Genomic DNA, 13760 nt, shown 5'->3' with positions numbered 1-13760 from the left:
GAGGAGACGGCGGGGGGAGGAGGAGGAGGAGGAGGAGGGAGGGGGCGCGCGCGCGCCCCGCCGCTGAGGAGAGCCGCCCCCCCTCCCACCTTACCACCACCACCACCACCAGCACCAGCAACACCACCGCCGACGCGCGCGCGCGCGGCTGTCCCCTCTCCCTCCCCTTTCTTTCTCCCGAGGCGCGCGAGACCCTCTCCCTCCCCGTCCCTCCCCCCGGCAGAGCCGTAGCCGCGAGACCCTCGCGCGTACCCCCGTCGCCATCCCCTCCCCCTTCTCGGGCGCCTCGCGCCCTTCCCCGGCCCCTGAGGAGAGGGAGAAAGGGAACGAGCAGGGAGAAAGAGATGGGGAAAAGAAAAGAGAAAGAGCGAGGCGCGGGGGGAGAGAGACAGAGGGACAGAGAAAGAAAAGAGCGCGGCGGTGCTGGGCCCTGTCTCCCCCCTATTTCCCCCTTCCTCTGCCTTACTCTTCCTCTTCCTCCTCCTCTTCCTCCTCCTCCTCCTCGTTCTCCACCTCCTCCCGCAGAGGCCCCCTGGGGGGGAAAGGAGCGTTCCTCCCCCCCCCCACACCCCCAGCACAACACTCACTCACACACACACTCACCCACACCCACACCTGTGAGGAGGCCTCTCCCGTCCCCTCCCCCGCCCCGCCGCAGTCCTGAGGAGCCGCCGCGGCCGGTGGGGAGGAGAGCGAGGCCTGTGTGGGAGCCGGGGCCTCGGGGACTGGAGAGGGGCCCGGCGGCCCGGCCCTAGCCCTCGCCGCCGCCGCCGCCGCCGCCTCCGCCGCCGCCGCCGCTGCCATGGCCCAGCAGCAGATGACCAGCTCGGGCCCTGATGCTGGGCCAAATCCCTCAAGGAGCCGGTGGAGGCTTGGATCACCCCGGGGGACAGTCCCAAACCTCACAACTGGGGAGGTGGCCATCTTCGGGCCCCCCAACACGCTCTACGAGGGCGGCTACTTCAAGGTACGGCCATCCCTCGCTCCCCCGGGGTCGCTCCGCGCGTGTATGTGTACGTGTGTATGTACACCCCTTCCTTTCCTCCCCCTCCCCCACCGCTTTTTTTGGCTTAGACCCCATCTTTGGTCTTGGGGGGGGAGGCCACTTCTGTCCCCCAACCCCGCCCGCCGCTCTCTTGCAGTGCCCAGTCCCGGGAGATAAGAAAGAAAGAAGGCCTCATTCACCTTGCTCCCTTTCTCCCTCCTTGGAAGCAGTGGGTCTGGGCAAAGTCTGGTGGGCAGGGGAGGGAAGCGGGCCCTTCTCTGTCTGGGGGTCTTATTGTGTATTGTGCATCATCTTGGGACTCCCCAATCAACCAGTCAGTCCCAGTCGAGCAAGACACTCTAGGCTGGAGAGTGCTTGGAGACCGAGAGGTGAACCCTGTGGAGTACCTGCACCTTTTGCATTAACATCTCCCCTCCCCCTCCACCCCTGGGGGTTGGTGGAGAAAGGTATTGGCCTGTCATTCTATCCTCCGAGACTATCCGGAGGCCCGGCCGGGAGTTTGTTGGGTCTCTTTAGTACATTCCTTCGGTGGATGATAATGGTAGATGAGGAAAGCCTTACGTGTGGGAAAAGAGGTAACTGAATCTTCCAATCACAATCTTGTTTGAAAATCTCATTTTCCCCTTTCTTTACCATCCCCGATTTAACTGATGGATCGATTACAAATACTTGGTAAACAGTACTTTTAACTTTTTTTTGCAGAGCCTTTTCTCTAGTGTCTTTTGTCCAGTCCCTGGCACAAGCCAACGACTTGCATTTTAATAATACTAAGAGTAATGCCAGCATTTTGATAGTATTTTAAGGTTTGCAAAGACGCTTGACATTTAGTTTCTAATGAGTCTCCCAGCAACCCTGTGAGTTTTTAAGCAGGTAGAGAAAGCTTCACCGAGTATTGTTGAGTGTCTTAGAGGGAGGAAGAAAGATTCCCATTTTAGGGAGATGAAATCAAGACCTTTTGCTCAGATGACTAGCCAGAACAAATGGAATGTCTGGATCATTGAAAAGGGGTGGGATCTGAGGTAGGGGTGGCTGGAATGACCGTGCTAGCTCTTTATTCAAATAGCCATAGGTCTAATTTTCAGTAATATGGAAGTTAGTTTTAATATGCTGTATTTACCAACTTTTTTGAAGAATCCTTTTAGATCAAGTCAGGAACTTTTGAGTTTTTCGTTGACTTTTGCACGAATAGTTTAAGAAAGGATTATTATTGATTTTGGGGGGAGATGAAGTGGGAGGAGGCCATCTAAAGAACTGTGAAACAACTACCTGAGAATCCATTTTTGTTTTGTTTGGTGACATGATCTGTGAGTCATTTTTCAGGTTATTGTTTTGAAGGGAGAGGATATCTTGGCACAAGTTTCAAATCAGTGTCTTAGTCATGCAGGTGTGATGTATATTTTTAGGACTACCCAATTACTTAACCTTTATTTTCCTTCAAGGTAGTAGCCCCAGTTTCAGGCTTGTAACTAGGTCAGCTTTGCAGGGATGATTTTAAAAGAGGTGGGATGGAGATATTAAAATGTCATATAAGGAATAATTAGTAGTAATAAATAGCACATTGTGAAAAGTATTGCAAGTAATTTGTTATTCTTACCTGCCTGGGTGCTTCATTTGTTAAGAAGCCTCTGTTGATCATATATATGTAGATATTTACAAATATATAAATATGAATGATTAGTTGACTACCTCTTTGTGTCAAAAATAAAAATGGATAAGGTGTTTTACTTATATTGTAGTTGTCTCTACTAGTGTTTAGATAAATTAGTTCATGAGGACCATTCACTGTTAGTACAGTAAACCTTATTTTTTTCAATTTAGTATGAATTTAGACATTTTTTAGTTTTAAATAAAATGTGATCAACATAAACTGTTTGCAGGAGAATTTACCTCCAAACTTTGTGATCACTGTGCACCTACTCTGTTGTACTTACTTATTTCATAGTTCTTTTCAACCTTAGTAATCAAATGGTATATAGAAGTATTTTCATCTGTATTGTAAACACTTCAGAGTTCTCCAAAATAATCTACTGAAATGGGAGTAAAATAAATTTTATAAGTTTTGCTATATAGCTACAGTAATATTCTAAAGATATCTATATATGGAATTTATAGAATTTTCTTATCCTAATGCAGCTTTTGAACTATTCATGCTTGGAAATAAAACACAGACATTCAAAGAAAGTAAAAAAAAAGCATTAGTGGAGAATTATGGTTCAGAAAGTGTAGTTGTGTGTCCTTGGGCAAGTCATTTAATTTTACTGGGCTTTAACTTCCTCAAATAGGAATAATAATGCTTGATGTCACAAGTTGGTTGTGAAGAAAGTGCTTTGCAAATTTCAAAATGCTATACAAATGTAGTTATTATTATAAATTGTATCATTTTGAAATGCGTAACTAAGATAGGAAGTTAAAAAACAGGAGAGTTAGAATGGGTTATATGGAGCATAAACTGTGAACTTTGTATTAAAATCAAACAGTACTTAAAAATAAGTTCTGTAATTTTGAGGCCTGTTATTCTAAAATTGAATTCAAAAATCATTTTTCTGATTTTTAAAGTTGCAATTCTGATATTTTGAAGTAAAGGTTAACCTCTCAGTTTCCTATCTTTTAAGTGACTTGCCCAGGGTCACACAGCTAGGAAGTGTTAAGTGTCTGAGGTAGGATTTGAACTCTTCAGAGCTTGATTTCAGGGCTGATCCTCTATCCACTGCACCACTTACTTGCCATTTTTCCTCATCTTTTTAGGGATTGGATTGGATGATCTGAAGACCCTTCCAACTCAAACATTCTATGAATCTTATCTTTTTGCTTTTGTTTTGAAGTTTCTTCTTCATGGGTTTTTTTTCTTGTCCATATATCTTTCTTTGAAGACTATGTTCTCAAAGCTTCAACTATCACCTTTAAGCTAATGAGTCCCAAATCTAAATTTGTACTTTATTTAGATGATTCATATCACCAGATGTCTTCAGGACATTTCTATTTAGATATCCCTTACATTCTTCAAATGCCAAGATGGTTAAAATTGAGTTCATTTATCTTTTCTTCTGAATTTGCTCCTCTGACTTGATCATTTCTGACTGCTATATCACTTTTCATTCAGTCTCCATGTTTAATATCTTGAGTTGGTTATTTTTTGTCTCTATTTGTTCTTTCTTATATTCAGACTACATCCTCTTGATTAACTCTTGGGCAACATCTCTGGAATCATTCTTTTACTTCTATGTCTGCCATATGTTTGGATGATTGGAGTAGTCTCCTCACAGGTTTTCTTGTCTTCCTCTTTCTGCAAATCTATCTTTAATACTGCTACTAGAACAAATGAGCTTATGCAATAGGTTTGGTCATATATATCCACTGTTCAGAAATATTCAATAGATTCCTTTTTGCTTTTTGAGTAAACTTAAAGTTGACTTTTAAGACACAGCCAGATATCACTCTAATCTGTTCCCCCTTAAATTTTTCATAGTGCTCTGTTTTGAACTTCGAAATACTTTTACAGTTTTCATATATTGTACATTATAGCTCTCTCTCAAAAATACCAATATCTATATGTAAACATCTGTCACATATCCTTCTACACTATAAAACTTTGAGAACAGGAATTTCTCTATTCTAGTGGTGGTGACTTTTCTTAGTCTCCCTCCCATTATTATTTTTATCCTGCTAGGCACATTAGTCCAGTTAGTCCATTCTTGAAAAGGAACAAATTAATGTTAGTGTTCCAAACAATTAACAAATGATTGAGTTCAAATACCATTGTTTTCTACTTAATCGCTTTTGTTTCTTAGGTGCTTAGTGCTCCTCTTACATTCTTATAGATGTGATTGGAGTTTTCCCTGTCATTATGTTGCTTGCTTCCTTATCAAAACTTATCAAAAGACTATGCTTCTGTATATTTGCAAATTAAAATTATTCTCATTTTAGTTGGAGTAATGCTTTCTCAAGGATAGTGGAATAGTCTTCTTATTTTTGCATTTCAGTAAATTGAAGCCCAGCAGATGAAGTAACTTTATCAAGGTCATAGATACAATAAGTAGCAGAGCTGGGATTTGAACCCAGGTTTCTGATTCCAAATGTGATAGTGGTATCAGCGGTCTGTGGCCCTCATGTACATTTTCATTTCTTCTATTTCCAGTGATTCTTGGGAGTTAAACAGCTGAATGTGTATATGTGATAACTTGAGACCATTTTTTCAGGCTTCTTATACCTTATTCCCTGCCACAGACTCTTTGAGTTAGTAATACAGTCGTCTTTGCTGTTCCTTACACAAGACATACTTCATCTCTTTATCTGCTGTGGGCATTTTCTTTGACTGTTCCACCGTGCCTGGAATGCTTTTTCTTTTCAATTCTGCCTACTGGCTTCCCTGGCTTCTTTTACATCTCAATTAAAATCCATCTATTATATAGCACATTTTTTTCCAGCTCTTTTTATTTATAGTGCTTTTCTTCTCATAATTATTTCCTACTTTATCCTGTATATAGAGTGTAATACCGTTGTTTGCATAGTGCCTCCTCCATTAAAGTATGAGCTTCTTGATGGTAGGAACTGTCTTTTGCCTTTTTTTTTTTCAATCCCAGGGCTTATGCAGAGTACACAATAAATGTTTATTGATTTACTTTTATATGCTTAAAATAGTCCTGTTTATCTTAGATTTCTTTTTTTGTCTTTTAAATTGTTTTTTTTCTAACTCCTGTCTTATTGACTAATGATTTGAATTTTCTTTGCTTTTTTTTTTTCCCCCTAGGGGGTGATCATGCATAAGTAGTAAAGTAAATACCTCTGAACCTGTTACTATGGAGGATTCTGTTTTGTTACTTAGAAAATAAATTGTTGATCAAGTCAGCAGCTAACAATTTTTAACTCTTATTTCACCAATAGACATTTTTAATATCTGGAGTCCATAATATTGTGGGATTTTTTCCAAAAATAAAATAATAAATGTAGTACTTTCTTGGTAGTTATTATCCAAAACCTTGCTAGTGAAAATGTATCTTATAATATTTTCAAAAAATAGAAAGACCAGATATTGGTCATGTAAAAACTTAAATATATTTTTATATAAAAATGATATTATTTATGCTAGTACCATGCTCTAGAGTATATTGTAGATTCTTAACAAACATTTATTGAATTGAAGTGAATCAGTGAGTAAGATTAATTAGTTTTAGGGGCAGCTAAGTGGCTCACCAGCCCTGAATTCAGGAGGACCTGAGTTCATTTGTGACTTCAGACACTTAACACTTCCTAACTGTGTGACCCTAGGCAGGTCACTTAACCCCAATTGCCTCAGGAAAAAAAGAGATTAATTAGTTTTAGATAATCTAGGTTTGGAATCCCAATTCTGCCCCTTTCTAGCTGTGTGACCACTTGGGTAAATCACTCAACCTCTCTGGATTTTAGTTTTCTTATCTGTAAAGAGATTGGAATCAGTGAACATTGAGCTTATAATGATTATATGATAAATAAATAGCTTCATTTGTGTTATAGGAAGCCCCGTGTGATTTTTTTAGACGCTCCCTGACTAAATTTATTGTTTTTTTAAAAAACTTTCATTATAATTTTTGAAAACAATACACTTGTTATGTACAAGTAGATAGAAGGATCTTACTTTACTTTTTAAAAATTTGCACGTAAGTTTTAAGGGAAGGAGCCATCTCCAACACTAAAACACATAATCTTGCACATAGTAGGTACTTTCTAGCCCATTCAATACAACAGAAAGGCTTTTATGTATCAGGACTTAATTTATTACCTTTGATGGAAGTCAGTGAATTCAATAAAATAGTTATTGAGTATCCACTATGTTCAAATGGTAGTCTTTTTTTTTTTTTTAATAGCTTTTTATTTACAAGTTATATGCATGGGTAATTTTACAGCATTGACAATTGCCAAACCTTTTGTTCCAGTTTTTCTCCTCCTTCCCCCCATTCCCTCCCCCAGATGGCAGGTTGACTCATACATGTTAAATATGTTAAAGTATAAATTAAATACAATATAAGTATACATATCCAAACAGTTATTTTGCTGTACAAAAAGAATTAGACTTTGAAATAGTGTACAATTAGCCTGTGAAAGAAATAAAAAATGTAGGTGGACAAAAATATAGGGATTGGGAATTCTATGTGGTCATAGTCATCTCCCAGAGTTCTTTCGAAAAGTATAGCTGGTTCAATTCATTACTGCTCTATTGGAACTGATTTGATTTGGTTCATCTCATTGCTGAAGATGGCCACGTCCATCAGAATTGATCGTTTCTTACCGAACAATAATATTCCACAATATTCACATACCACAATTTATTCAGCCATTCTCCAATTGATGGGCATCCACTCAGTTTCCAGTTTCTTGCTACTACAAAGAGGGCTATCACAAACATTCTTGCACATACGGGCCTTTTTCCCTTCATTAAAATCTCTTTGGGATATAAGCCCAGTAATAACACTGCTGGGTCAAAGGGTATGCAGTTTGATAACTTTTTGAGCATAGTTCCAAATTGTTCTCCAGGATGGCTGGATGTATTCACAATTCTACCAACAATGTATCAGTGAATGGTAGTCTTTTTAAGTAACTTAAGTAACCCCACCCCCTCTTTTTTTCTAAAGGGTTTGAACAAATCATATCTTTTTTGAATATACATCTTAGGGACTAAACTTCTCATTAGAATCTGCTTATATTGAGTGTAGTTTGGTATACTTCATCTTTCTGGAAGAAGGTTGTATCAGAAAGATTTTATTTTGGTTATTCACCTACATTCATTTTTAAAGGCTGCTACTGTATCCTTAATGATTTTATATCTAAATGTTTGGTTTGTCATGAACAGAACCAGTTTATTTTAAAATTTCTTCATCCACTTAGAAAGTGTATTTTTTATGCAGATAAACATATATATTCTCTTTAAGGGAGAAAATGAGAAACTTCTAGAATGAAAAGAACTCGGTAATAAAGCTCATTTCAGTACTTTCTCTCTAAACCTTATTATTAAAAAAACAAAACAAAACTGTAGCATGGCCAAATTTTAGTGTCTTTACTATTTGAATTGTTCAGCATTAAATGCAGAAATGTGTTTATTGCCTAAAATTTTACAAATTTGAAACACTAATGTGCTTTTTGTTAATTAGACCAGTCAAGTAAAGAGCACTGAAAAATTGTTGTATTTGTAGCTGTATTATATATTGCAGCTGTGGATTGTGCTTTGGTCTGTAGGTTCATAATGTTCAAATTGATTTGTTTTACAGTTTTGAATACCTCAAAACTTTTATTTTAGAACCTAATAAAAGAGTGGGGGAGAGGAGGTAGTAGGGAAATTATAGACAGAAGGGCCAGACAGTTTATGGTCATATAATCTCCTTTGATTTACCCTTAATTAAGATGTGGGTAGAGGTTTCTTTCTCCTTTCCTTGCCATCCCCCTAGAGTTTCATTTACAATATGGCAGGAAGATTTAAAGCTTAGAGATTACTAAAATCAAGAGGGTAATAATTTGTTAGAGTGATTTTTCTTTTCTTTTTTTTTTTTTTTTTTTTTTTTTTTTTTTTTAAATATAATCAGTCAATATTTTATTCTATTGCTTCTTTTTTTTTTTTTTTTTTTTTTTTTTTACTTAATAGCCCTTAATCTACAGGACATATACATGGGCAACTTTACAGCATCAACAATTGCCAAACCTCCCGTTCCAATTTTTCACCTCTTACCCCCCCCCCACCCCCTCCCCTAAATGGCAGGATGACCAGTAGATGTTAAACACATTAAAATATAACTTAGATACACAATAAGTATACATGACCAAAACACCATTCTGCTGTACAAAAAGAATCAGACTGTGAATTATTGTACAATTAGCTTGTGAAGGAAATCAAAGATGCAGGTGTGCATAAATATAGGGACTGGGAATTCAATGTAATGGTTTTCAGTCATCTCCCAGAGTTCTTTTTCTGGGTATAGCTAGTTCAGTTCATTACTGCTCCATTAGAAATGATTTGGTTGATCTCGTTGCTGAGGATGGCCTGATCCATCAGAACTGGTCATCATCTAGTATTGTTGTTGAAGTATATAATGATCTCCTGGTCCAGCTCATTTCACTTAGCATCAGTTCGTGTAAGTCTCTCCAGGCCTTTCTGAAATCATCCTGTTGGTCATTTCTTACAGAACAGTAATATTCCATAATTTTCATATACCACAATTTATTCAGCCATTCTCCAACTGATGGACATCCATTCAGTTTCCAGTTTCCAGCCACTACAAAAAGGGCTGCCACAAACATTCGTGCACATACAGGTCCCTTTCCCTTCTTTATAATCTCTTTGGGATATAATCCCAGCAGTAACACCGCTGGATCAAAGGGTATGCACAGCTTGATAACTTTTTGAGCATAGTTCCAAACCACTCTCCAAAATGGTTGGATTCGTTCACAACTCCACCAACAATGAATCAATGTCCCAGTTTTCCCACATCCCCTCCAACAATCATCATTATTTTTTCCTGTCATCTTAGCCAAGAGTGATTTTTATTTTCTAACCAAAGGTGTCTTTTAAATAGCTTTCCTTAATTTGGCAGTGAAATATTCGATGCTAAATTTTTAAAAGTCATGGAGTTAGAAAGGAAAATAAGTTATCTTTGAAAACAAAGCACTGATGTGTTAAAACACTTTCTTCTTTATAAATCATGATAACATAAATATTTCTAAGGGAAATTTAAACTCTTAAAACTAGAAAAGATCTGTAGTCTTAAGTGTTTTATTTTGGCACCTTCATTTTTTCTCATATTTTCTTTGAAATCATTTGTAATCTGTCTAATACCTTCATCAGGCAACTTGAAATTATTCTCTAAAATTATCAATGATCTCATTCTGAATTGCCAAATCTACTGACCTGTTCTAAATTCTCATTCTTCTGTACTTCTCTGCAGCATATGACACTTGTTGAATCCTCTCTCTCTTAATAGATAACCCACTCTTGTCTGATTTTTATGACATTGCTATCTTCTGGTTTGTCTCCTACCTGTTTGACTACTCTTTAATCTTTTCCTACTCATTTACATCATTTTCTTGGTACTAACATTGGTTTCATCCAAGGTGTTTTTCCTAGGGTCCTCTCAGCTTTTCTTTACTGTATTTATTTGTTGACCTCATCAGCTTCCATAGTCTCAATTGCCAACTATGCAGATGCTCCTCAGATTGGTATCTCCAGCCCTAGTTTCTCTTACCTCACTTCACCAATTGCCTAATAACTATTTTCAGTTAGATGTTTAAAATTCATTGTGTTCAGAAAAGAAGACACTTTCCCTCCTCCCTCCTTCACCCCCAGGTTATGCAGGTTTTTTGCATTGTCTGTCTTCTTGAATTCCTTATTTTCAACCCACATATCTAATTTTTTCCAAGTCTTGTTTCTTTTTTCACATTGTTTTTTGAATACATTCCCTACTTAACACACACACACACACACACACACACACACAACCACTCTAATTCAGACCCTCATCACCTCTCATATAGCCTCTTTATTTAATTTCCATATCTCAAAACTCTTCTTACTTCAGTGCAGAGTGATTTTCCAGAAGTTACAAGTCTGACCATGACATATCCCACCTTACTTCCCGATATATAACTCTAATGGCTCCTTATTTCTCCTAGGAAGGAACATAAACAACTCTTGTCTCATAATTAAAACTCTTCATAACTTCTCCCCTTTCTACTTTGTAGTAGTCTTCCATATTACTCCATTCTATGAACTCTTTTATCCACTTATTCAGGCCTATTGCTCTTCCACACAGGTGACACTTCATCTATCCCACATCTTTGCACTAATCATCTCTCCTGCTTAGAATACTTCATCCTCATCTCTGTCTCAGAGAATCCCTCTTTTTCTTTGAGACTTGGCTTAAAGCCTGTTCTTAATAAGAAACATTTATACCTGTAGTATACTTCTTCCACAGACCATCTTGCATTAATTTTGTACATATTATATATATATATATATATTTGTACATAGAACTACAGATTTAGAGCTTGAAAGGGATCTTAGAGGACCTCCTCATTTTGTAAATGATAAAACAGAGGCACAGAGAGGTTAAGGAATTTGCCAAACAGCTAGACCATATTTGAGTCTTTTTATTATTATAATATTATCCCATTTGTGACAATTTGTTTCACTTCTGTCTTTATATTCCCTCTGCTTATCACGGTGTCTGGAACTTTGTAGACGTTTAATAAATGCTTATTGAGTGACTGATTGAGGTGAATTTATAAGTTGGCATATTTTCCTCAGTTCTGCTTATAGAAGTCCAAAATCTGTATCTTAATTTTTATCTTTTCTATATTTAGAATCTCGAGTCACATAATTCTAAAGTTAGCTGCTTTCCCATAGTTGTTTCACTGACCCATTGGTTTCAACTGTGTGGCAGGTCTGTTTTATAGTTTTTCATATTTTAAACTTTGCGAATAGCTCCTAGCGGAGTAGAAAGTTTTATTCATATGATGATTTTTAAAATAGTTAAATTTGGAAAGGAGTTACTACTGAGTGGGTAGTAATCTCCAAGTAAGGCTTACTTAATAATTTTAATAATAACTAAATAACAATTTGAATTTCTGTTTCTCTTGGTAGGAAGATTATAAGTTTCTATATTCAAGAAGTTTCCTTTTTTAAAAAAAATAATTTCATTGATATTTTGTTTTTTTCACATCACCAGAATTTCTCCCAGTATACTTCCCTCTACCTAATTTCTCTTCCTTCTCCCATAACCACCCAAAACTATCCTCAAAAAAAGGTATTCTTTTTTTAAAGAAAAAAAAATTAGTAAAACCTCTCTCTCTCTCTCTCTCTCTCTCTCTCTCTCTTTCTCTCTCTCTCTATTTAAATGAAATTATGTGCAGTCTTCCACACCCATGGATCTCTCACTTCTTCAAAGAAATGGTGAGGATTCTGGGGGGAAGGTGTCTTTTGCCATATTTTTTTGGGGGGCAGTTTGGCAACATTTGCTTTTGATTCGTGGTGATGCTTTCCATTTACATAAATGTAGTGAATTATATATTATCTTGGCCCTTTGTATTAAAATTTGCATCAAATCATATAAATACATGCTTCGTTGGATTAATATTTGTCATTTGTTAGAGCTCAGCAATATTATATACATATACCACATGAGTGGTGGTTTGCTTAATTAAGCATTTTCCAATTGGTGGGTTTCTGCTTTGTTTTTAAAAGTTCTTTGCTACTACAAGAAGTGCCGCTATAAATTTTTTGGTGAACATGGTAGATATCTTTCCAAAGTTACCACCGATTTCTTTATCTCATCCTTTACATTGTTTAAACCTATAAGACTAGTACCTTCTATCTATGATTATCTCTACTTTATTCTGTATTTATCTTGATTGTATACAATTTTGCATGTTGTCACTTCATTAGAATGTGATTTACTTAAGAGATTTCCTTTATTTTTTATTTTTTTTTGACCCCCCTTTCCTCTTTGTATTCCTAATGCTTAACAATAGTGCCTGACATATAGTAGGCACTTAATGCTTATTGATTTTTGTGGGAACTTTTAAAAATCTATGATCTCCTTGGAGTAGAATTTGCAAGAAAAACTTCTAGTAAGTTTGGAAGTAATGTATACCAGGCATGAGTAAGTTGGTCTGAGTTAAATCGAATAGAGGACAGGAAAATTTGTGAAATAATTTCTCATAGTTGGATAGGTCGTTTGGACACATTGAAGAAGACCTCAAAATTTATGAGGCTGAAGGATTTTTCATTATATTTTTATGGACAGAAGGTTTTTGAATATAGAGGTATGAAGTGAAGAAAATTTTGCCAATTTTTTTTATTTCATAGTAATATCTAGCACTCTTAAGATTTGCAAAATACCTTTACATTTATTGTCTCTTGAAATAGCACTGTGAGATATGTTTTCTCTGTTATATATGTATTTAAATATTATAACTATATAAATAGATGTATAATCTATATCAATATATGTGATATTTGTACATATATACAAAACATACTTTTGAAAAAATATACCTCTAAATATAGATGAAGAACCTGAGGCTCACAGAGATGAAATGATTTATGTAGGATCATGGAGCTAATAAATGGGGTAGATTTGAACTTGTCAGTCAACAAGCATTTAAGTGTTAACTATGTGCCAGGCTAAGGTCAGAGTGACAGAGGTAGAAAGAATATAAAAAACTTGTCTCCTACATGTAAATAACTACATTCAAGATGTAGCTGTACAATGTAAATGGAAATTAATCACCAAAAAAAAAATGCAGACAGGTAAGGAAGATTGGCAAAAGCCTCCTGCAGGGGTGAATTTTGAGCTGAAGGAAGCTCCAAAAAAGTCAGAAGGCCAAGGTGATATGGGAGTACATGAAAGCTAGAGAAAAAGCATAAAATTGGGAGATGGGATGTCATGGTGAAGCAACAGCCAAGAGGCTAATTCTACTGAATTTGAGTTTTTGTGTGTGTGTGTGTGGGTCCGGCGGGTGGGGGGGGGGGGGGGGGGGGGGGGGGGAATGGTAAGGGAGGGAGTAATGTGTAAAAAGATTGGAAAGGTTTAAGAAGGGGCCAAATTGTGGGGGCTATTAAAATGAGAATGAGTAAGTAGGTCAGAGGAGAGTGAAGAGAGAGTAATGTTATAAAAGAGAGCATCTAGGGATAGAGGGTTATAATGTCAGAGATTGCAGAGAAATCGAGGATTAAGAAAAGGCTGTTAGATTTGGGAATTATAAGAGGTCATTCATAACTTTGGAGGAAGCAGTT

At 37.3% G+C, this 13760-nt stretch overlaps 1 protein-coding gene across 1 annotated transcript in view; it reads left to right on the top strand.

Moving 5' to 3' along the window:
• Positions 1-561: 561 nt before the first annotated feature.
• Positions 562-13760, top strand: part of UBE2R2 (ubiquitin conjugating enzyme E2 R2) — a 107837-nt gene continuing 94638 nt past the window's right edge. The window contains 3 exon segments of the mRNA XM_012542639.3: positions 562-839; positions 842-912; positions 914-967. Of these exon segments, the coding sequence (XP_012398093.2) occupies positions 803-839; positions 842-912; positions 914-967 (162 nt within the window). The 5' untranslated portion in view covers positions 562-802.

Source organism: Sarcophilus harrisii, chromosome 1 (assembly GCF_902635505.1).
Source record: "Sarcophilus harrisii chromosome 1, mSarHar1.11, whole genome shotgun sequence".
In the NCBI taxonomy this organism is placed as follows: Eukaryota; Metazoa; Chordata; class Mammalia; order Dasyuromorphia; family Dasyuridae; genus Sarcophilus; species Sarcophilus harrisii.
The sequence above is the reverse complement of the archived record's forward strand: the minus strand, read 5'-3'. Positions and strand labels throughout refer to the sequence as shown.